The sequence below is a fragment of the Platichthys flesus genome, chromosome 22 (genome assembly GCF_949316205.1).
Source record: "Platichthys flesus chromosome 22, fPlaFle2.1, whole genome shotgun sequence".
NCBI lineage: Eukaryota > Metazoa > Chordata > Actinopteri > Pleuronectiformes > Pleuronectidae > Platichthys > Platichthys flesus.
Genome location: NC_084966.1, coordinates 5150036 through 5172661, shown reverse-complemented (window position 1 = coordinate 5172661; position 22626 = coordinate 5150036). Strand labels below are relative to the sequence as shown.

The following is a 22626-nucleotide window of genomic DNA, read 5'->3' as shown; positions in this document are numbered from 1 at the left end:
CTGCATTCAATCCCCCCAGTGCCCCAAACTCCCTGGATCCCCCCCCCCCCCCCCCCCCCCCCCGCCAGCAGCCTCCGCTAACACAGGGAAATCTATAACCACACCTGAAATCAGCTCTGAGGAGGAGCGGATGATTGCCATTAGGATGTGAGATGCCCGCTCGCTATCTTCCCACCACATGGTTTTTGAGCCGGGCGTGTGGGACAGAGAATTACTGCTTCTCCCTCTCTCTCTCTCTTTTTTTTTCTGTGTCCCCTTTAATCTCTCCCTCCATTCACTGTCCAGTGTTAATTCTATTTGCGAGTGCGTCTGTGTGGGAATGGAGCTCGTACAAGAGAGGGCTGTCAGATTAGCCCGCAGTTGACACAAAGACACGGCCCAATGAGATAAGCCGAACCGTCTACAGGGAAGTCATCGCAACGCTGAAGCCTGCTGCTGCAGCATCCTGTCAATCAGGTGTCGATCAGTGTCATGTTAACCAGTTTAAGGAGCATGGGGCCTGTGTACACGTGCAGTTGGGAGTGTGGTGGTGGTGGTGGTGGTGGGGTGGGCGGGGGTGCTGCAAGTGGTGGGAGAGCAGCTGTCCCGCTCCAGACAGAACCTGCACTCTCACAAAGCTGAGTTTGTCTCCTCGCTCTGGTCGGGCTCTCCCGGTCGGTCAGTAAGTCAGTTGGAGCCACAGAAAGGAGGCGTTTGTCCGCAGGGTTTCAAACGCCAACCGACTGAATAATCACAACAGGCCCCCCAACTGAAAACGGGGTGGAGTTCTCTTCTCCCTCGGAGGCTTCCCCCCCCTTGCTTTGTCAAGAACTTGGTCACAGTTTGCAAGGGGCCTTTTAAGATAACACAATGCCAGCACGCTTCTTTGCTCTTTTGATTTGTGGCGACTTTTGATTCCCTTTTAAACTTGTGTTGAGTTCATGGAGAAGCTGAATGTTTGGTTGTTAGATTGCACATTAAGAATCACGTGGACAAGTCCAGTTTTATGCATTTATATCTTGCTTTTGACGGCCGATCATTATACAATCATGTCATCTCCAAAGGCTTTATTACTCATTCATAATACTCCTACTACTATATAGAATATTTGTTGATACTCAGAATTGGCGAAGGGAATTAGTTTGGCTTAGAAGTGATGATATAAAGATATATTGGCCACCCTGTTAACCACTTAAAGCTGGTGTAAAATTTCCTGTCAGATTTTATAGCCTCATAATTTTTAGGGTTATTAAAAACTACCCACAATGACAAAAACATTATTTGATAAAAATCTGACTTTCTGTACTTGTCCCATCCTCGACCATGGAGGAGGTAGGGTTTTTAGATTAGACTGCAGACAGTCACCAGGGAGCAGTTGAGAAGCAGTACTGTCATCCATCTATATACACAGTCCAAGGATTAAACATTCCAGTATTGTTATTGGTCCTGAAACTCCGCTATTAAATTTGTTGGCATAGGAAAACCGTCAAATAATACCTCCTGAGATGAAGACTGTTAATTCTGACCGAGCAGGAGATCCTACAAAAACCTCTCTGTGACTCTCCGCTATGTTTCTTGTAACTTTCACACTCTATCCCAGAAAATGAAAAGAAAGGAGCTGCTCTCTAAGATTTGAATTCCAGAGTCCAGGTCCCTGTGACCACGCTGTGCTGCTGGCGCTCCAGCTTCATGCTCCATGCCAGGAGGGCAGCCGTCGGCCCTGGAGAGCAGCCAGATTACAGTCAACTTCTAATAAACACAGCGCAGCAGAATTTGACTGACGCCCATAATGAAAATTATGTTATAGCTTAAAAAGGCTCCTTTTAGCTCCAGCCAGCTGGTTGACAGGAGTGGGAGGCATGGCTCAATATGCAGAGTGATTAATCCTTTTGAAAAGTGCTGCAGTCATATACTTACCATAACCAAACCATAAAGAGACTTTATCGCAGCATTATCATATCATTTTGAGTCTAACTTGTAAAATGTTATTGCAGTGGGCCATTTTGAGTTTTGCAGCTGCAATAGCATAACCCCTCTTATTGCATCTTAAGGGAAATGTATTAAAGCTGGGGATGGTAACATATTTCCGGCGTCATTGAGCAACACATCCATAATAACCTTTCAGCATCTGAGAGAAAACAGGACTATTGCACTCTCTCTAGAAATCTCGCCCGTGACTCCCATTGGCTGTTTGACTAATCGGCTGCACGTCCCTGCGGTGGAAAGCCTGCCCCGAATCCTGCAAGAAAAGGTCGCTGCTCCAGCTTTGGCAACAACTGCTCACACGGCGTAGCAACCTAGAAATAAGGAAGCATGAAATACCGAAACAATAAACCGCAGTAATACATGTGGGGGTCATCTGTCACACGGCTGTATGAAGCGCTTGCATCTGCCCGTGCTTGAGTGGAGGGAGAGTCTCGATCCCAAAACGTTCAGGTCCTCAGAATGAGACTTAAAACAATTTGTTTAGCGTCCCCACTCGCTGCTGCTTTAACTGCTGTGCTATAAAACAGTGGGTGAACCATGTTAATGGTGAACAAAGCAAATGCAATTCCCTGGTCACAGTAAACAGCTATTCACAAGTAGAGTTATATCCTTTTAGTCTCCCACACGCAGTCATTCTCAAGTCTTGAGGTATTTTAAAATAATGCCTCTGTGGAAGCTCTGCACAAAGAGATTCTCTCCCTCCTTCTCTTATCAGCTGGCCCTGGACCAGCTGGCTCACTAAACCATCTCAGGTGCTTCTCTTTGGATGGAGGGATTAAGAAACAAGAGAGTAATGATAACACAGAAGAAGACATAATTCCTCAAAATTGTGCGTGGTATGCTGGGAAGATTCTCCCCCTGCTCTACAGAATTGCCATATATAGTCAGGCTTGTAGGCCCCTGAAGCCCCTGCTGACCTGCCTCCCTGCCTGCCATGCATCCAGGGGCCGTGCCAAGGCAGTGCCCACCAGTAGGAGACACATTTCCTTGAGTGAAGCTCGAGCTCTGCCGCTGCTCCTCCTTTCCCAACACTGTCCTTCATCTCCATCCTTTGTGATTTTTGCCTCGCCCCTGCCCTCAGGACAAGAGGCTCTGTCCTCATCGGGCTGGCTACGCCTGACGGGCACACAGGGTGGGAGATGCTGCTGGAGAGGGAGTGGAGCCTCTCATGCATTCTGTTAAATGTCTACCAGAGCCATATGGCACTGGGCTGGACTGGTGCTTGTTTCAGGGCAGTAGTGGTTGTCTGTGATGAAAGCAACAAGGTGCATTGCAATGTTTGTGCAAAAAAATAAAGGAAGCTTTTGGATTTAATAACGGAGGCTGGTGCTGGAGCCTGCAAAGTGAAAGATGTTGCACTTTGAATGAGCGAGCCAGTGGAGGAAAATGCTCTGTAGGTGCATCCTCATCGACCCCTGTGCTTCTGCTTGTATCCGCATATGTTGTCCTGTAAAAGAGCCAGTGCAGCTTGTTTCAGAGTCTGTATCATAATCTCCGATACTGGATTATTAAGGTATCTGTCAGTGTAATATAGTAATTATTAAAGATTTTCTATAGCATATAGCATGTATATATAAATACAGAAATACTGTTCCCCAAAGCAAGACAAAAAGATTTTGCACATAAAATCCTGATTATAGGATCTATTAACACAATATTTATTACAATTGAATGCATGGGAACGGGACTAAACACTGCTCTACATGCAGAGGAGAAGATTAGATGCCATTGCTGCACCTTGTAGCGGCGGAGGGTTTGCCTTATCTTCACCCTCATCTGTAAAGGTCCTTGGGGTCTGGCTGCTGATTGGCTGCTCAGCTTTTAGGTCAGAATCCTTCGGGTTGTTGAATGTGTCACCCACGCTGCATTAGGGGCCAGGTTCACATATTGTCGTCCACACACTGTGTTCGGACACAGCCTTTAAAGTACATTCACCTGTTCTCCTTTTGACTAGCCCTGATGTGTGACACATTTCAAACTCAACTCAGACACACACTCCCCCACTTTGCGTCCTCTCAAGCTGGCAGAGCGTGTGTCTCTTTTGTCCCCCCTCCGCCTCTCCCCCACACTGACCCTCTCTCTAATGGGTGTCACAAGACCCGCAGCGTCCCCTGACTGGCCATGCTGTCTGAACAAAACTCTCTGTGTTTGTCGCTCTCTCTCGTGCGTGTGTGTCTGTGAGGAGATCATTGAGCCACCTCATTACCCGAGTGGTATTGAGATGAGACACAAAAGTGCCGGCAGACGGGACAGTGTCTTGCTTGTCTCTCCCCGGTGGCTTCGACTGAGTTGACAGCTCTTGTCTCTTCGGTCTCCTCACATTTCCTTAAGAAAACTTAATGTGTTAATGTGCTGGGACAGATCCTCTCATAAAACAGACACACCTCACTCAGTCCACATAAGGGATGGGATTTTCCTCAAGAGTAAAGTCCCCACGCAGCTTCCTTCAATTTACACCACATGAAACTGTTTCCGAAACTAGACAGTTCTCTAGGTTTTTTTGTTATTTCAGTGACATCATACCAGGACTGAGGATCTTTTCTCAGAGAGGCTCCACCTTCCACCCTTCTAGTGTTGTTAAATGTTGTTTTAACAACACTTGGAGAGGCTCCAGCGTGTATCTTTGATCCCATAGCCACTGCTGCTGCACTCTGATCAATAGATGCCCAGTCACATCAAACCAGCCCCCCCGCCTCAAACTCTTATTCAGCTCTCCCTGTGTTCGTTCCCAAGATGGACAGACTCACTGCCTGTCCTCTCACCTCCTTCCACTCACATCACCATTTCTCTTTCGGCCTCCACCGCTCCTCATCTTTGTCTTTGCCTCTTCCATCCTTCCATGGCTGGTGAGAGCTGATGTGGAGGCAGAACGGCCCGGGCCAAGTGTGAGTGAGTGAGTGTGAGAGAGAGAATTGGGTCAGTATGCTTGTATGCAGCAGCATTATAAAGCAGTAGAGCCCAGGGAGGCAGGGGCAAGGCACAGCCCTGGATGTCAGGTGCTGCTGCTTACTGCTGATTGATCTTTTCTTTCTCCCTGCCATTCGTCTGATATACGTTGTCAGTAAAGGTGTTTTCAGAGATGAACTTCGGAAAATGTCCAGAAATTGAGGTGTATTTTCAGGCTACGACAGGACAGGTCTGGAACATTCAGACGAGGGGTTGCGCATGTGTAGAGAAAGTAGGAGTCAGGACTAGTGTTGTCACAATACCAAAATTATGACTTCGATACTGTACCTGCCAAAATATCACGATACCCGATACTTTCGATACGATACCACAAATACGATACTATACCACAAATATGATACGATACTGGTTTATCTGATAGTAATAAATAAAACATCTGTAAGGTTCCCTTTTTTACCAGCTTGTTCATGCCCAGCTTTTTGGACACTTGGCATTCATATTAGCATTAGCCTACAGGCCCACATAAGTGAAATTATAGGTTATTTTGCATGTATAGCGTTTTCTTAATTTTTTTCTTAATTGAGTTTAATTTTGACAATGAACTGAGCTACGTTCTTGCAGCCAAATTGAAAGCTAGATCAACTTCTTAAACGATAATACATGCAATAGGGCAAGAACACATTCAAGTGACTGGGGTGTAATGTTTCGAAGTGCGCAAAAACACACAGGCGTAACGTGAGGGAACGTCACATTAATTTGTCAAATCAGCATCGTATCAGGCCAGCATGATAAAACCAGGAGCCGTGACAAATTAACGTGACGTTCCCTCACGTTACATATGAACACTGTACAGGGAGCCGCTGCAGAGGGGCTGAAGAGCCGCTTGTTGCGGCCCCTGGCTCCGGAGAAAGAATGACTTTTTTTACTGCTCCGCCATTAAAGAGATGCGGACGTCAAAGCATTAGTCGTGCCGCACATTCACCCCTCCCGTTCAAGCGCCCCACCTGTTATGTCTCCGCCCGGTCGCGCCAAATAATTTCCAGATTTCACTGGAATCTTTCTTTTGAATAAGCCGAGGACGGTCGGCAAGAGCCATGTCTCCCCTGAGATCACTCGCTGTGAGTGAGGGCCGCCTGCATGTGTGAGAGCTGGCAGCCCCGCCCCTCACAGTCTGCATGCAGAGTGACAGGGAGCGGAGCAGTGAATGTGCTCTGATTGCTGCTATTTCAATGAAGTACCGGTACTAAAAATATGCCTAACCGTATCGTTTTTAACGTAAGGGTACCGAGGTACCTTTCTAGTACCGGTACACCGTGCAACACTAGTCAGGACATGATATATAAGATCCCTTTTCTTTTGCTCCCAGCACATCGACACCAGCGTCGGTCCTAAATCACCACAAGCTCTTAAATCTTGTTGTCCTTACACGTTGACGTCTTCATCGGCGTGTTCTAGGTGTAAGGTTCCTCCTTTTCATCCCAAGATATTTGTATTCTTATCATCAACACACCCATGTGAATTTTCTGGCCATTTACCCACTGTAATCTCAAGTCGCCGCACTCAGACATTTTGCAGACGTTTTACTAGCGGGTGGCCAGGAAAAGTTAAGGAAAGGAGTTGTGTTGATATGTGTCGGGTTGCTGCATCGGTCCAGGAGCCTCTCGAGTTAGAAGGAGGTAGCGACCTGCCTGTTTATCACCTTCTGCACAGCTACCTACTCACTCTGCCAGTTCAAATGTCACCTCAGATCTTCACATAAACGCTTCACTGCACACACACTTTCCACCAGTGACCTTTTGAGGGACCAACCCACGGCACCCAGCGGTCCTCTCTCTCCCTCGCTGTGTGAACTAATGATCTGGAGCCGAGTTTGTTTGCACCTACGTGGCTAGTTAGAAAGCATGTCGCTCAATTGTAGCACTCGGTTGTGCAATGGCACTGGAGGCTGACCTGGTTAGAAAGCCAGCCGGCTTTTTTTGAAATCGTTGCTAAGTGTGATCGATCGTGCATTAATGTGAAAGATGTAGGGAGGGAGAGGTTCACTGTGCTCTGGGATGCAGTGGATGTGAGCCTGGTAGATAAGTGTATTAGAAACAGAACTCCCCTCTTTGCCCACAGACCACTAACGATACTGCTGAGCACTACAGCTCATTTCTGTTAAGTGAAAATCCACGATAAAACATTAATATGCTTTCCCAACACTTTTTTATTTATGTACATTGCAAATTTGGATCCCCTCCATGAAAGCACAGCCTGAAGTGTGTTTTCTTTGACTGGCACTGGCAGTAGCACAGGTTATAGTTTACACATGCTTGTGAACTAAAGCCCACTAAATGGGAAAGGGTTCTATTTCTTCCTCTAATGTCAGCACTCAATAGTGCAGCATCACTTCATGAGTTGCTAGTGTTGAGGGACATAAATCGAATCCTCTTCGAGCAGTGTATTTTGTTTTAGGCTAGATTTGAATGTACTGTCTGTGGCTCCGTAGGCAGTAAGTCAGTCAGTGGTTTAGTGCTGAGCTGGGCAGATGCCAGCAGCACATCTGGCCATGGTTAAGAGGAGCTGGGATGTAGGAGTGGAGATGGAGGCCGGAGAGAGCTGAGTGATAGCTCAGTTCCTCAGATAACCTCTCCCCAGCCACGCCTAGCAGGCTGCTGCAAGGGGCCCTTCAGGGCCCGAGTGCAGCTCACTGAACTTTACCCATTCAAGGGTCTGAGGAACAGGAGCTTGTCCACGGAGCTCCAGCTGAAACAGTCAGTTGATTGTTGATTAGTTAAACATTATAAAATGTGGATATCAGCATTTGAATAGTTAATTGATTATTTAAGTAGCTTATATTATCTTTTTCCAACCAACAAATTAATCAATAATGAGCATGATTTTAGTTGCAGCCACATATTGGTCTGTTTCCTCTTTGAAAAATACAGAGTGGGCATTGTGGTTTATCAGTTCTGATGGGATGGCATGTGGTAAATGAACAATACAGAGACATTAGGAAACACATTCATTTCTACATTCGCAAGATCAGTTCTTCATATCTATTAAGATGAAACCTGATGCAGGCAAAATAATCTTTATTTAAATCGATCCTCTCCATAGAACCAAATATCAGATGCTTTAATTTACCGTTTGATCATACCAATATGACTTGAATACGGGCATATGCTTCAGAGCCTGTTTGAACAAAATCCTAATAATTCCATCATGAAAGGGTTTTATGTATCACAACTGATATATTGTTCGATTTCTTTAAAATCTTAAATATCTTTGTGTATCGGCTTGAGAAATCCACTCTAAATATACGTGTGTGTCTTATCACCTCCCCCACAAAGAGCAGAGAAGAGACTGGTTGACTAAGGTGCAATAAAAGCTTTGAAACAAGTGTCACAATTTCTCTGATTGTGTTGCCTATTCATCCTAGATCAATGTTGTAAATACAAGATATGCTAGGTGTATTTTGCATTGTATTTAACTTGGGAGCAGCCTTCCTCTAAATACACCTTCAATGACTCAGTGAAGTGTCACCTGTTTTTTTTTGTTATCTTTCCTAAGAACACTGGATGGGGAAAGGGGATAACAATCCGGCCAGAGAACTCGTATCATCACTTAAAACCCAATGTTGTGTAACCTTAGGTGTTTTGTACGATCAAAATGCAAAATGACTTTGTGGCCTAGATAACCTTATCTCCCCCCAGAAGCTCAGAGACATTTGGGTTTATGTGACCGTATAAATCCTTCAGGCTTCTGGAGAAAGATTCACCTTGCACTTTCCTATCATCCCCTCCCAGTACCGATTCCAAACAAGTCTTTAAATCATGAATAAACCCTAATGTAAACACACATTTTCAATAGGCTGTCGTATGTTAACATTATCGAAAAATTATTATTGTTTAGAGCAATAACTGTAGTAACTTGTTGACAAGTATGGGGGCTGTCCACCGAGTTCCTCGCACCACCTCAGCACCAGCAGGTCGGACATTGGGGGGGGGGGGGGGGGGCTACAGCTGTAATTGGAGGATTAAAGGCATTGATTCCTCTTATCCCTCAGTCAAAAGAGCCCCCCCCAAGCCAGCATTGCTTTTATTGTCATAATCCATACTGTTTCAATTGACTATGGAATGCACTGGCTAATATGATGTTGGTGGGGGTCGTCATGTGTGCGACTGATTTGACAAGAATGTGCTTTTTGTGTGTGTGTGTGTGTGTGTCGTCCTCCTTCTGAAACTGTTCCAGGGTCTGCGCAGTGTATTGATGTGTGTGTGCGATACAGCTGCTGCAGTGACCGGCAGAGAGACACAGTATCACTGCAGTGGGGGGAAGAAGGGGAATACCCGTCCCATACCCATGTGGGCCAGCTCCCAAAAATGTTCCATATTTTATCTCCTCACAGAGAGCTGGTGGTGGGAGGGAGGTCGAAGAGAGGCCTCTATTTTAGTCCTTTGTTTATGTAAGGAGTGGCAGCGGGGTGTTGGGGAGCATAAGAGTCTGGGAATGGTCCATCTATAAAGTATGGGAATAACTTTGTCCATCTGTAGCATGTATGATTCTATATATAGTGAGTTTATGTGGGATACATGAGACATGAGATTTTAGTCTTCGACAATGGAAAAACTTTAAATGCATTGATTAGTCAGTATAGCTGCAGATTCATTTTCTGTCATTCAAGTAATCATCAATCAATGTTTTCAGCTTAATATGTCATGTGAGAATCATAAAAGTATGTGTATAGATACAAACTTCTATTTAATTTACTATGGGCAATACACTGGAATGCATTTAGAGTCTGTTTTTCTTTCAGTAACATGTGCACAAGTTTCCCAGTTCATTAATCATCGCCCAGTTGATAACAGAACAATGGGTCTGCCACGTGAAGTGTGAACGCTCACCTCTGTTTTGTGTCTTCACAGGGACGACACGTCAAGACTGGACAGCTGGCTGCCATCAAGGTCATGGACGTCACCGAGGTAAGGGCCGAACCACGTATTGTTTGACCTTTGACAGGAGGAATACTAATTCACCATAAAACATAATGTTTGACAGAAAATGAAAAACGATTCATAAATGATCTTAGAAAATTCAGTTTTATTCCCCTTTCAGTCACATTTCGTTTTCAGGTTCCAGTTGCGTCAGGAGACTTTTAGATAAGTCATGTCTGTTGTTTTCTGTTTAGCTTTTTGACCAATAATTGATAATTGTATCAGGTTTATTGAAAATTCGTAGGATAGATTTTTCTTTTTGTTCACCCATAACGCAAAAGTGCCCCATCGCTTTATCAGTTGTCATCAGCCCCCAAAATCTATATCAGCCGGGCTCAATAGAAATACTGGTATTTGCATTGAAATTGAATGAAAATGTTCATGGAAAAATATGACTTGGATATAATTGAGTCATTTATTCTTCTCTTATCTGTTTACTATTACAATCTCCATGAACATTCCATCAGATCTGACGTCTTAATGCGTTTGCGGTGGCAGAGAAGAAAATGCTTCGCTCCTTAATGAGCCCCAACCCCCATAATAAACAGCATGGGCAGGGCAGAGGCAACAGGATGCTATTGAGTGAAGTGCGTCATTTAGTGGCCAGCAGGCTGCCCTCAGCCGTGGGAGGTCCTGTCTGCAGATGGGAGAAGGCACACAACCACACATCCACATATGCAGAGACACAAAGCTGAGGGATTCAGAGGAGCAAGGGAAGGCCAGCAGGGCCAGCCACCCACACGGCCATGATAATGATGGAGGAATATGGGCGTGATCATTCTGTACATGCACAATGACAGGCCTGAATTCTGGAGCCTGGTGAACACTCTCCACTTAGGGCTGGGAGATGAAATCTTAAGCCGTCAGCTGGGTGCACCACCAAGGTTATTGGGACACATTTCCCCAGTGCACCCCCGACACAGTGACGGCTCACAGGCCTGACGCAGGTGAATGACGCAGCAGCAGACGGTCTGTGTGCCCCGACTCGCCTGCTGTCACTCCTCTCATAAGCCCATGTCATGATGAGTCAGAGTTGTACAGTTCTCATGTTTAACCAGTAAAGAGAATATTGCCCAACTGTTTCACGTTGTGTGACTGGAACTAGGCGTGTGCCAGACATGTAGTTACTTTTCTAGGCAATATTGAACAATGGAAAGTGTTACATAAAGCAGGCTCTTGTGCTCTAATAGCACAGGATAAACCAGTTTTTGTTTGTTGTGAGACAGTGCTGTCAGTTACAGGAGGTCATTGTGGTGGGAGGCCCCTTCAAAACACTTGAGTTCACGCTCAAGGCTGCTTTTCCTTAAACAGGCCACCAATATGTATGTGTGTTTAAGCAGCACACCTGAGGACGGAGCTCAGCCCGACCGAAATATTAGAATGTGGAGTCCTGTGCAAGTTGGGCTGGGTGCGGGCAAACATATTTTAAAAAGGTGATCAGGTTCAGGTTGGGTTTGGTCAAGTTGGCTTTCTTCATGCTGCAAGTGTCTGTTATTATGGAAAACATGGAGGCTGGGGTCAGGTTCTGAAATGGTTAGGGTTAGGGTTATTAACTATAAAATATCCAGACTCAATTAGGGTGTCATAAGGGTTTGATAAGGATATTTTAGGCATAAATTAAAATGTATTTTTACTTTCTAATATCTTGAACTCAATGGCCTGTAAAAATCCATATCAGCCGGGCTGAAGTACTAATTACTGCATAATTGTGTATCACTGGGTGTGGGCCTTCTAAAGATTAACTCATGTTACTAAACTTCCCAGACAGTGATTCTAACACGTCATCCTGAAACTAAGCTAGACTTTTATTAGCTGCAGGTGTTCCACTGATTCATCGTGTATTGTCTCCACCATCGTATTGACACAGCACACCTCACACAGTCAGCATGACTACGATTTCATTTGTAGTTTCCTTGTGTGTGTGTGCGTGTAAACTGTCATTAGAGCTGAAACAATGAATCGTTTAACACATTTGCATTTATATCTTATAACTGTTACCTGATGATCACTGTATTTTCAGTGAGGCTGAAGTTGCCCTCTCTTCCCTGTCGTGGCTGTAGAGCTCATCCTCAGGCATGCAGGCTTGTCCAGTTCGACTCTGACCCACATTCTCAAATCAGAAACTCATCCACTCCTCGTCTCTAGCTCCGCCGCCATACCGGCCCGGAGCTAAAAATGCCTTTCCAATTTGAGGCTCTATGTTGGTATATATTCAAATATTATTCTAATCCTCTGATTTAGAGTCGGCTGGGTGATTTGGGCATAGTGGCTTGTGTATCTGCTGCAAACCACTTCAATACAAACTGGTGAAGGCCTTGGTTGTAGGGGGCTTTATTTTAAGTTGCTTTTCTGTTCATAGTCTGTTTTGGATTTATTTTAATTTGGTTTGGTGTTAGTTTGGTAAAAATGCCACAAGGAGCTAACATTTAGTAACAATAGATCCAGAAATCCCCCCAAAATTATTTTATTTTCTCAAATCGTGCATTAACATTCATCTGATCTAGTAAAACAGATAATTGTGTGTTTGGTCAACATACTGCTTTTTACTCATATCCTCCCTGCCGCCCAATGACCAAAGCTCCACGCCTCCTCCTCTCTCTCTCTCTCTCTCTCTCTCTCTCTCTCTCTCTCTCTCTCTCTCTCTCTCTCTCTCTCTCTCTCTCTTTCTCTGACACACATCTCCATATGATTGTGTCTCTTGCTCTCTCTCTCTCTCTCCCTCACCATGTGACTTGTGGCAGCGAAGCTTTCACAGTCGGCAGTGTGATAATCCAACAGCTGCACAGCAGAGAGGGGGGGCTGGGGGGGAGGGAGGGAGGGAGGGACTGGAGTGGGGGGTGCGCGCACAACAGAAAGGCTTACGTCAACTCAAACGAGTCGTGCAGCAGCAGTGTGGCCGCCTGCATAGACGACCAACTGCCATTTTGCTGTAGGTGATGCAAATCACGCTACAAGATGTGGTAATGAAAAACACACCTTTTTTTTTTTCATGTCTCTTTATTTAAGTGATTCAATACTTAATAAATAAAATCCCTAATAATATAAAGAGGCAAACCTCCACATTGTGTATCTGCAGTGATAATACTGTACGGCCCCCCCCTCCTCCCACTGTACCTTCTATAGGAGAGGTCATGTAAAGCGAACCACTCGCGGGTTGATCCCTGCATGTGTTCAATTAGCGTGTCACGGTTAATCATTGTCAAGTTGCTATCGGATGCGAGCAGGGAGCTGGCGCTGAAGCCAGTTATGACCTTTTGCGAAAACTGGACACGTTTGCTCCTGTTACATATCCAGCAGAGACTGAACGCAGCATGAAAGCTCCATTTGGCACTTGATCAACCTTCTTTTTTTAAACCTGGATCAAACCCGATAATTTTCCTGTAGGATTTTTTTATCTATAGGGTCTTTTGTTTGATTATAATCTGTTTTTAATTTGATTATGAAAGTTATCTATTAACTCTCTTGTTTATCTTCTTTAACGTGATCCTTCACCTCATATTCATGGTGTTTGTTATTCTTTTCCAGGCAGAATTCTTTGCTTTCTTTGCAACCTCACACAAGTGTGTATCTGTAGGGGGATTTGCCATCGATCTAATGTATGTTTAGTCTTCCTAGGGATTAACAATAGTGGCTTCTGGCTTCTGCACACATCAACTCACTATGAAACTCACTCATGCATCATTAATCCCTAAACAAAGGAATCATTTGCCAGTAAATTAAGGACTCATACTGCATTGTTACACAGTCCGAGACCTGAATAAGGTCTGGCCAGGCCGGACTGAGCAGCACCAGGGCGTTGTCACACAGCTTGACACTTGCTTTGACCCGAACAATGGAAGTGTATTGATTTGGATGTGAAATGAAATGACACTGGAGGTGAAATGATGATTAATGAAAGTCCAAATTATCCCACACAGTCGTTATTGTGTTGTATGATAAAGATTTTCCAGAGCAGAGGACAATCATCCTCTTTTTATTCTAACTTTGTGGGGAATTTTTGTGTGTTGCTAGGATGAAGAGGAGGAAATTAAACTGGAGATCAATATGCTGAAGAAGTATTCCCACCACAGAAACATAGCAACCTATTATGGCGCTTTCATTAAGAAGAGCCCCCCAGGACACGACGACCAGCTATGGGTAAGTCCTTACAGTTAAATTACAGTAAAGTAAGAAGTATGCAAGGACAAAAACATGAAGCAGCCATTTGTCTTTACTCCCGATACTTCTACTGTTTTCTAATTTAGTTTTATATCTGTTGTGTAGCTGGTGATGGAGTTCTGCGGAGCTGGTTCCATTACAGACCTGGTGAAGAACACCAAGGGGAACCAGCTGAAGGAAGACTGGATCGGTTACATCTCCAGAGAGATCCTCAGAGTGAGTTCTCCTTCTCTCATCCTCCTCTCCTGTCTTCTCATCTTCCTCTCCTATCTTCTCATCCTCCTCTCCTCTCATTCATGTCCTGTGTGTCTCTCCTCATCAGGGTCTGGCCCACTTACACGCCCACCACGTCATCCACCGCGACATCAAGGGCCAGAACGTCCTGCTCACCGAGAACGCAGAAGTCAAACTAGGTGAGAGCGGTTCAGATCTCTGTTAGAACATGAACTTACAGCACAATGCTGACAGTGGTGACTCTCGTGTCTCTCTCCAGTGGACTTCGGTGTGAGTGCTCAGCTGGATCGGACCGTGGGCCGGAGGAACACCTTCATCGGGACTCCTTATTGGATGGCCCCTGAGGTCATCGCTTGTGATGAAAACCCTGATGCTACATATGATTACAGAGTAAGCGTCTCCACAGCAGCTGTGGAATCCTGACATTGTGTGTTTGTGTGATGCAGGCGTACCGTACCTGTGAATGTCTCCATTTGTCTGAGTATCTGTGTCGTCTTCTCTTGCAGAGTGATCTGTGGTCTTGTGGTATCACAGCTATTGAAATGGCTGAAGGAGCACCACGTGAGTATCCGTTTTTATTACCTTCAGAGTTTAGATGCTGGTTCAGTCTCTTAAATTCTCACCGTTGCATCTGTTCTTCATCTTTCAGCACTCTGCGACATGCATCCCATGCGTGCGCTCTTCCTCATTCCAAGAAACCCTCCTCCCAGGCTCAAATCTAAAAAATGGTGAGCACCATGAGGAAGGACGCTTTGTGTGCACGAGAATTTCCATCCTTTCTATTCTTCCTTTTACCATATAGATTTACCATAATAAATCCGTACAAATTTAGTCAAGTTAGTTCTGGCATATTTCGATTTTATCTCTGATCTGAGATCAGGCAGCTACAGAGGCTACAGAATTCTGAGCTCGGCCTTTCCTCTGTGCTTTGCTGCTGAGCTGAACATCTGTGATACACTTGCTCTGGCAGACTCAACCTCTCCTGGCACACACACTGCAGTGCAGCTCTGGATGGATGCACTGCAGTGGGGAAAAAATTCAACTCTTCAGAGCTTGAGATCTTTGAGTTCGATCTTATTACTGAGGCTTTATTTTTTACTTAAGAATAGTTCACACAAAAATGATTATTGGCTCATTATCTACTCACCCCTACGCCGATTGAGGGGTGGGTGAAGTGTTTGACTCCACAAAACCTCTGCTGGAGTTTCAGGGGTAAACAATACTCTTCCATCCCTACAGGTCCAAGAAGTTTTTCAGTTTCATCGAGGGGTGCCTGGTGAAGAACTACACCCAGCGCCCGCCGACGGAGCAGCTGCTCAAGCATCCCTTCATCCGAGACCAGCCCAACGAGAGGCAGGTCCGCATACAACTCAAAGACCACATCGACCGGACCAAGAAGAAGAGGGGAGAGAAAGGTGCGGCTGGCTCTTTGTTTCTGATCATTTCTTCTTTTCCCATCATTTTCTGCTGAGTGTACAGCTGTAGTGAGTTTCTCTGAGTGACTTCTTCATTTTACCGACTACAGATGAGACCGAGTATGAGTACAGTGGCAGCGAGGAGGAGGAAGAGGACCCCCCCGAGCAAGAGGGAGAACCCAGGTATGATCAAGTTGTCAAAGCAATTCTTAAAAACTGGTTTAACCATTTTTCGGGGGACATTTTCAATGGAATTTTTTCTAATCAAATCCTTCTGTCCCACTTCCTCCTGACATCCAGCTCCATTGTCAATCAGCCAGGGGAGTCAACTCTGCGCCGCGACTTCATCCGCCTGCAGCAGGAGAACAAAGAGCGGTCCGAGGCGCTCCGCCGCCAGCAGCACCTCCAGGAGCAGCAGCTCCGCGAGCAAGAGGAGTACAAGCGCCAGCTATTGGCCGAGAGGCAGAAACGCATTGAGCAACAGAAGGAGCAGAGGAGGCGGCTGGAGGAGGTTGGTCACAGATAGATGAGACTGGTCCTGACAAACAAAAAAGTCCACACTGAAACCTTGAAAACTCAAACAAAATCTTGTGTACCTCACAGCAACAACGTCGTGAACGGGAGATGAGGAGGCAACAGGAGCGTGAGCAGCGTCGCCGCGAGCAGGAGGACAAGAGGCGTGTTGAGGAGATGGATCGTAGACGCAAAGAAGAGGAGGAGCGCCGGCGGTCCGACGACGAGAAGAGAAGGAACGATCGTGAACAGGTCAGTTTTTTTAAAATTTTTACTTAGAATATCAAAAAAACGAGCTAATAGGAACAGGTTAAATCTATAAATCAAAAGTTGTACACTCGCTGTTTACCTGTGAGAACTTACCACTGACTCCACTGACTGCTTTGCCTCTGACAGGAGTACATCCGGCGCCAGCTGGAGGAGGAGCAGAGGCACCTGGAGATGCTACAGGAGCAGCTGCTGCGTGAACAGGCCATGCTGCTGGTCAGTCCCACATAGACACCTCTTCATTTCCACCACACTCACACTGCATTCGCCCATTTGTCAGTTATGCTAAAGCAAGTCTCTTACAGGATTATCACTGAAGCTGATCCTCTATGTATTTTAATTGAAACATGTTTACGAGTGAAACCTTTTTAAAGTACATCAACAGATTGACATTTTCTCTCTCTTGTGTGAGAGAAAATGTTATATTCTTCCATTGTTTCAATGGTTTAAATGTAAAGCGCATCACATTTTGCTTTATTTTTAAGAAGTGAGTCGAGCAATAATTGCCTTCTTGATTGGAAACATTTTGAAATCGATTGTGGTTATTCAGAATGATGTAATACATTTACATAGCATCTATAAGCACAAATCACACTTAAGAAGTAAGAGTGTCACTGAGGAGTAAAATGACTGAATGTGGTCACAAGTGGTGATGTTTGTAAACAGAATGGTTTAAGAGGCGGCACTCTCAGCCTTCATTCATTAAGCCAATGCTGCCATCTCTCCTCACCACATTGAACACACTCTGCAATAGGAGTTCAAGTGGCGAGAGCTCGAGGAGCAGCGCAAGGCCGAACGACTCCATAAGCGCCTGCAGCAGGAGCAAGCCTACCTGCTGTCACTCCAGCACGAGTCCAAACCGCAGCCTGGCGACAAGACCAAGCTCTCCTCAGACCATAGCAAACCCCCACAGACCTCCACCCTGCCCCCCGACAGAGCCCTCACAATAACCCCACAAGCACAGGTCCTCGACAGTGCAGTTACTGTAGAGGGAGGCGCTCCCGGGTCCCCCAGAACCCCTCAGACCGTCCCCCCAGACAGCGCTAGGCCCCAGGCAGCAGCGCCAGACAAGACTGACAAAGCTGAGACGTGTCCCGACCCGCTCCAGAACTCCCCAATCTCCCCAAGCCCCAGCCTCTCTCAGAGCGAACCCCCAACTGATTCCCAACCTCCCGAGGCAGAGAGTTCGGAGACTGATAGGCCTGCCAAGCCTGTCAGTCATCCTCCGCAGCCTATCAGAGAGGTGAACCTCCTCCTCGGCTCTGCCTCCCCCGCCGCCTGCTCTTTCCAGCTTCCTCTTGCTTGTCTTCACTCACTGACCGTGATGATGGAGGTGGTGCGAGCAACAAATAATGGTTTTCCTTATCCCAAACAGTCACATGTAATTTAACGTTATTCCCAAAGCAATATCTAATTTGTTACAACACTGACAATCTGAGCCAGGCCGTTTTGAATGAAACAAGTGGGGGGTGTGGTGGAGAACAGGGGGGAAACCACAGGCTCGCAACCACCAGCAACCAGCGTCTTTATGTCCTGAATAAACCGGAGCTGTTCTGCTCCACTCTTCTCTTGGCACTCGCCCTCACTTGCACTGTTGTGCGATTCCTTGACTACTAAAAACCACGAAGATGCCTGAAATGTTTTCGTCTTCATTTTCACTTTGAGCAGGCGAAGCAAGAGAAAGAGAAATAATGAATTTGTAATTTTCAAAACATTTCCCTCCATAAAAAATAAAGATGATTCCATTGGATTTCATTATTTTAATTTCCCCAGAACTCCTCCTCAAAGCAATACAGAACCACCAGTGTTCTGGTGGATCAAGTTTCTCTTGATCTTGGACACAGACCTGTGAACTTCTTTAATGTTTACACTGTGAATGTGTCTGTGTGGATCGGGGCCATTGCATGAGGATGGCTGAGGCCCGAACACTAACATGCAGGACAGCCCAAGCAGCATCTCCTGTCATCAGCTGTTCCGTGTCATTAACAATGATCTTTCCTTCCCATTCAATATTCAAATTCTAAGGTGTATTTTGTATTAAAGTGTCCCGTCTCCACCTCTTGTCTGTCTACACATACCTGTGTCTGTACAGCTTCAAGCATGTGTAATATCGTTGTCACCAAATGTCTTTATTGATTATTAGATATGAAGGTTTCTGAATGCAACAAAGTTTTCCTAAAAAAGAATTAGAAAATACAAGGAGATTGGAACCATTTCATTCTGAAAAAGAGAACTATTAATTCAAGCTTAAAACTTTAATCCCCTGAAGTGGTTCCTACTCTTTGATTTTCTCTCTTCTTAATTTGGTAGCTGATATATTTCCCCTGATTCTCATCCCATCTTTGTCCTGTTGGATTCCTCCCCCCCATCCCAGGCTGACGAGCGGTACCGTAAGAACATTCAGGGCTCACCTCAGACCGCCCCTCCTCCCAAGCAGCCCCCCCTGCCTCCCCGCTCCTCTGAACCATTCTCCAATGGCGGCTCCTCCGCCGAAGCCTCTGCCATGCACCGGCCCATGGAGCCCCAGGTAAATCCTTCTTCCTGGCTTTTCCTATTTCTCCTCTTCCTCTTTTCATCCAGTTCCTCCCCCCTGTTCCAGCTCAACCATGATTGGTCAAACTAGAGAAAGAAACAGACGGTTTCCGTCCCTAAAAACTTGCCCCTCACCTGCAGATTCTGTATATTTACATACAGAATCTATTTATAGAGATGAACTAACCAATTGATGATCTAGTTTCTTCTTTAATGCCACTAACTACCTACCATAGAATTAACCAAAATTGTAACCAAAATAACTTTTACTTTACTAACTCGACAACATAGTTTCTAAACATACATCCAATGTTAGATGCATGTTGTTTGTGATCCATAAACAAATCCAAAGGGTAAAAAAAGTTGCATTTTTCCTTTAACTAATAAAAACGATAAACTAATAAATAGTATTAACATTAATCAGAGAATCTGAGTGAAACACATCATCGTGTTGTTTTGTGCTTTGTCTGTTTGCATGTGAACCCAGTTTATCTAAGCACCTGTATGTGAAAAGCCACACACATCTTCCCTCATGTCTCACTGTGTTGTCTGCTTGTTCCACCTCCCCCCCTCCTCCTCCTCCTCCTCCTCCTCCTCCTCCTCCTCCTCCTCCTCCTCCTCCCCCTCTTGTCCTCCCCTCCCTCCCTCCCTCACTCCCTAAAAGGTCCTGTGGTCCCACCTGGCTGCTCTAAAAAGTAGCAACAGCGCCGCCCCCTCTCCTCCTCCTCCTCCTCCGGTCATTCGCTCCCAGTCCTTCAGCGAGCCCGGCGGCGTGAACTCTAGCTTTGCACAACTCCACCTGCGCTCCCAGGACCCCCACCATCACCACCACCCATCATCGCACGCACGCACTGACCCCCAACCTCCCCTCCAACTCCCCCAGGGCCAGACTAGGGCAGAGCACCAGGCCAGCGGCGAGGAGGTGCCTCCCAAGGTAAGGAGTCGATAATGGCCTCCCCCGCTCCCGACCTGACCTTGATTCTTCCCTCCCTCCCTCACCTCCTCTCATTTCAGTCACTTCACAAAGACCTGTGTTTTTGTGCTCAGTCTCATTTGTTGAACATCAACTTCAAACACAACTAATATAGGTCGAATTGAATTAAATATACTTTGAATTCTAGGCCCACAAATTAGTTATAAAAGTAAAATTCAAAGGCTGTTACACAGCCATGCACCTAAATTTGTTCTGTGAATGGTTCTCAAGCTGGAGAGGTTCTGCTATCAGTGATACTTCCTAGGAGAGATATCAGGTTTATCTGATTATGTGAGGCAGCTTTAAATTCTTGTCGTTCATAATGAAATTCAGATCGTCTGTAATTCAGTGGTTATGCTCATGTCTGTAGCTGCCACTGTGTGTGAAGACATCTGAATCTGTTTCCTCCAGGTACCAGTGAGGACAACATCCAGGTCTCCAGTGCTGTCACGCAGAGAGTCTCCTTTGCCATCACAGCCTGGCAACCAGGGTGGACAGAGGAGTGCTGGCAGGTGAGCAAAGACACCTCAGAATCATTTGGATTGTGCAGTTGTTTATGAACTTTTTAAGGCGGTTGCAAACGTTTGAAATTAGAATATTTTTGGAACATTACCACTCCGCATCCGGAGACTTTTATCTGTGAACTCCCTTGAAATCACTGTAGCAAATCCCTCTCTGAATGATATTACTGTTTATTTCTTGCGCTTGTTAATGAGCCTTTGTTCCCTGTCACAGTAACGTGGAGCAGCGCCCGCTGTGGGACCGGGTGGAGAAGCTTCAGCCCCGGCCGGGCAGTGGCAGCTCCTCCGGCTCCTCCAACTCCAGCTCGCAGGCCAGCTCCGGGGACCGCTTCAGGCCACGCTGTGAGTCCCCTGGTACTGTACACAGCTACATTTCACTAACTCTATTCACTGCTCATTACTTAATTATGATTATTACTGTAATGACAGTTTTGTGGTGGTTCCAATACAGGCAACTGAAATTGTTTCAGAGCCAGCTGTTATGTGTCGCCGCGCTAAATCCTCTTCCTTCTCCTCTCAAAGCTTCCTCCAAATCTGAAGGGTCTCCTCTCCAGCGACCTGAAAACGTTCCCAAGAAGCAAGATGAAAAGAACCTCGCAAGACCCACTCGACCAGCCGTAAGTCCCCCCTCACCAGAGTACTGGTTACTATCGTATGATTCTGAATGTGAAAACTGTTTTCTACCCCTCCTCCCCACTTGTGTTTTATCTCTATTTTCTATTACTCTAATTAAACAACCACCTGATGTGTGCAACATCACATGAATCCGATTGTCGGGGAACCTCTCAGGCTGATGTGGTAAGCCTGTTAAAAGAGATTACATAATCACACCGATGCTGTGCTTGTACCATTGCTCCACTCATTGCATTATACAATAAGTTTTTTTAAATGGGGCCGTATCTTCTTTGTGAGGAGCATTAATACAATAATTCTGTTGCTGGTTACGTCCCCTCTGCCTGTGATGTCATTGCCTTCTGCTGGCGTTGTCCCTCACGCCTGCACAGTTCATTGCTTGTCATCAACAAAACGCACAACGCCCCTAGAACGGTTAAACCCCCCACAGCTGCTTCCTGAGCCTGGATATGAATGCAAGCACATTTGAATGCAAACACACCCCTCCTGTTTCCTCGTACTTGTCAGAATGGCTCCTAATCTCACCTGGCTTTGTTGCTGGATAAACTGTGGCCCACTTGCTTTGTCCAACAAGGCAGGGACGTATCCCCGCCTGTGTTGCTCGTCACTGACCGTAAAAGTCTGCATTAGTCAGAGTGTGCAAGTGAAAACAAGCGGAGGGCAGCATGGGTATCAAAGCAATGAGTGACACTTATATTTCTTAGGACTAACCCTCATTAATGCCACTAAACTCACCTTATTGTTCAACTTGGACTTAATGGAGTCCTAGCCCGGGTCCAACAAGGTTTCAGGGCCAACAATTATTTTAATTTGCACTCTAAATTCCCCAATCAGGGCTAAATTAAGTGAGAAAATACTACACATACCTAGACATCAGAGACTATAGGAACATCTATGAAGTAATAAAGGATGAGTTCAAGGCTCCTGCTGTGTAGTTTTAACAAAATATTACATTTCTTGTTTTTCTAAGACTTCATTACTGTTCCTTTCAGGACCTGACTGCTCTGGCCAAAGAGCTCCGTGCGGTAGACGATGTGCGGCCCCCCCACAAGGTCACCGACTACTCCTCCTCAAGCGAGGATTCAGGCACCACTGATGAGGACGACGACGAGGAGGTGGACCAGGAGGCTGGAGAGGAGTCCACCTCCGGGACCGAGGACTCCAAAGCTGGGTAGGCAGTAGTGCGATGATGATGCTATTTGTTTGCCTCGGTTATCTGCTGCGTTCATGTTTACTATGCAAAGTGTTGCATGGCTTCTCTGCTTGGCTGTTAACTCTGGTCTGGTTACGGACGTCAGATATTCCCATGGCTTCCGCAGGAGAATGAGCAACGGGGAGACAGAGTCCACTAAGACCATGCTGCTTGAAGACTCCGAGAGCGACCAGGCAAACACGCCCTCCAAGGACGGCACGCTGGTCATCAGACAGGTAAGAGGAAGAGACCTAAACCTGACTTACTCAGACGGCAAGTTATTCTACTTGCATATTTTTAGAAATGTCATTTTCCTTCTTCTTTTGTGTCATTGTCATTT

General features: G+C 45.8%; 1 protein-coding gene across 7 annotated transcripts in view; it reads left to right on the top strand.

The window, feature by feature from the left end:
* The window catches only part of LOC133933387 (mitogen-activated protein kinase kinase kinase kinase 4-like), a 30810-nt gene that overhangs the window by 1679 nt on the left and 6505 nt on the right, over positions 1 to 22626 (top strand). For 2 of the 7 annotated variants that reach the window (XM_062380465.1, XM_062380462.1), the window contains exons 3-21: positions 9780 to 9836; positions 13860 to 13985; positions 14112 to 14222; positions 14329 to 14419; positions 14500 to 14630; positions 14747 to 14801; positions 14890 to 14968; positions 15480 to 15655; positions 15766 to 15838; positions 15956 to 16166; positions 16259 to 16420; positions 16565 to 16651; positions 18810 to 18962; positions 19632 to 19901; positions 20352 to 20452; positions 20676 to 20815; positions 20984 to 21078; positions 22087 to 22265; positions 22393 to 22522. In XM_062380465.1, the coding sequence (XP_062236449.1) occupies positions 9780 to 9836; positions 13860 to 13985; positions 14112 to 14222; positions 14329 to 14419; positions 14500 to 14630; positions 14747 to 14801; positions 14890 to 14968; positions 15480 to 15655; positions 15766 to 15838; positions 15956 to 16166; positions 16259 to 16420; positions 16565 to 16651; positions 18810 to 18962; positions 19632 to 19901; positions 20352 to 20452; positions 20676 to 20815; positions 20984 to 21078; positions 22087 to 22265; positions 22393 to 22522 (2427 nt within the window). Of the gene's footprint in view, positions 1 to 9779; positions 9837 to 13859; positions 13986 to 14111; positions 14223 to 14328; positions 14420 to 14499; positions 14631 to 14746; positions 14802 to 14889; positions 14969 to 15479; positions 15656 to 15765; positions 15839 to 15955; positions 16167 to 16258; positions 16421 to 16564; positions 16652 to 17189; positions 17679 to 18809; positions 18963 to 19631; positions 19902 to 20351; positions 20453 to 20675; positions 20816 to 20983; positions 21079 to 22086; positions 22266 to 22392; positions 22523 to 22626 lie in introns of all 7 variants that reach the window. The other 5 variants (XM_062380466.1, XM_062380467.1, XM_062380464.1 and 2 more) reach the window with 5 other exon arrangements.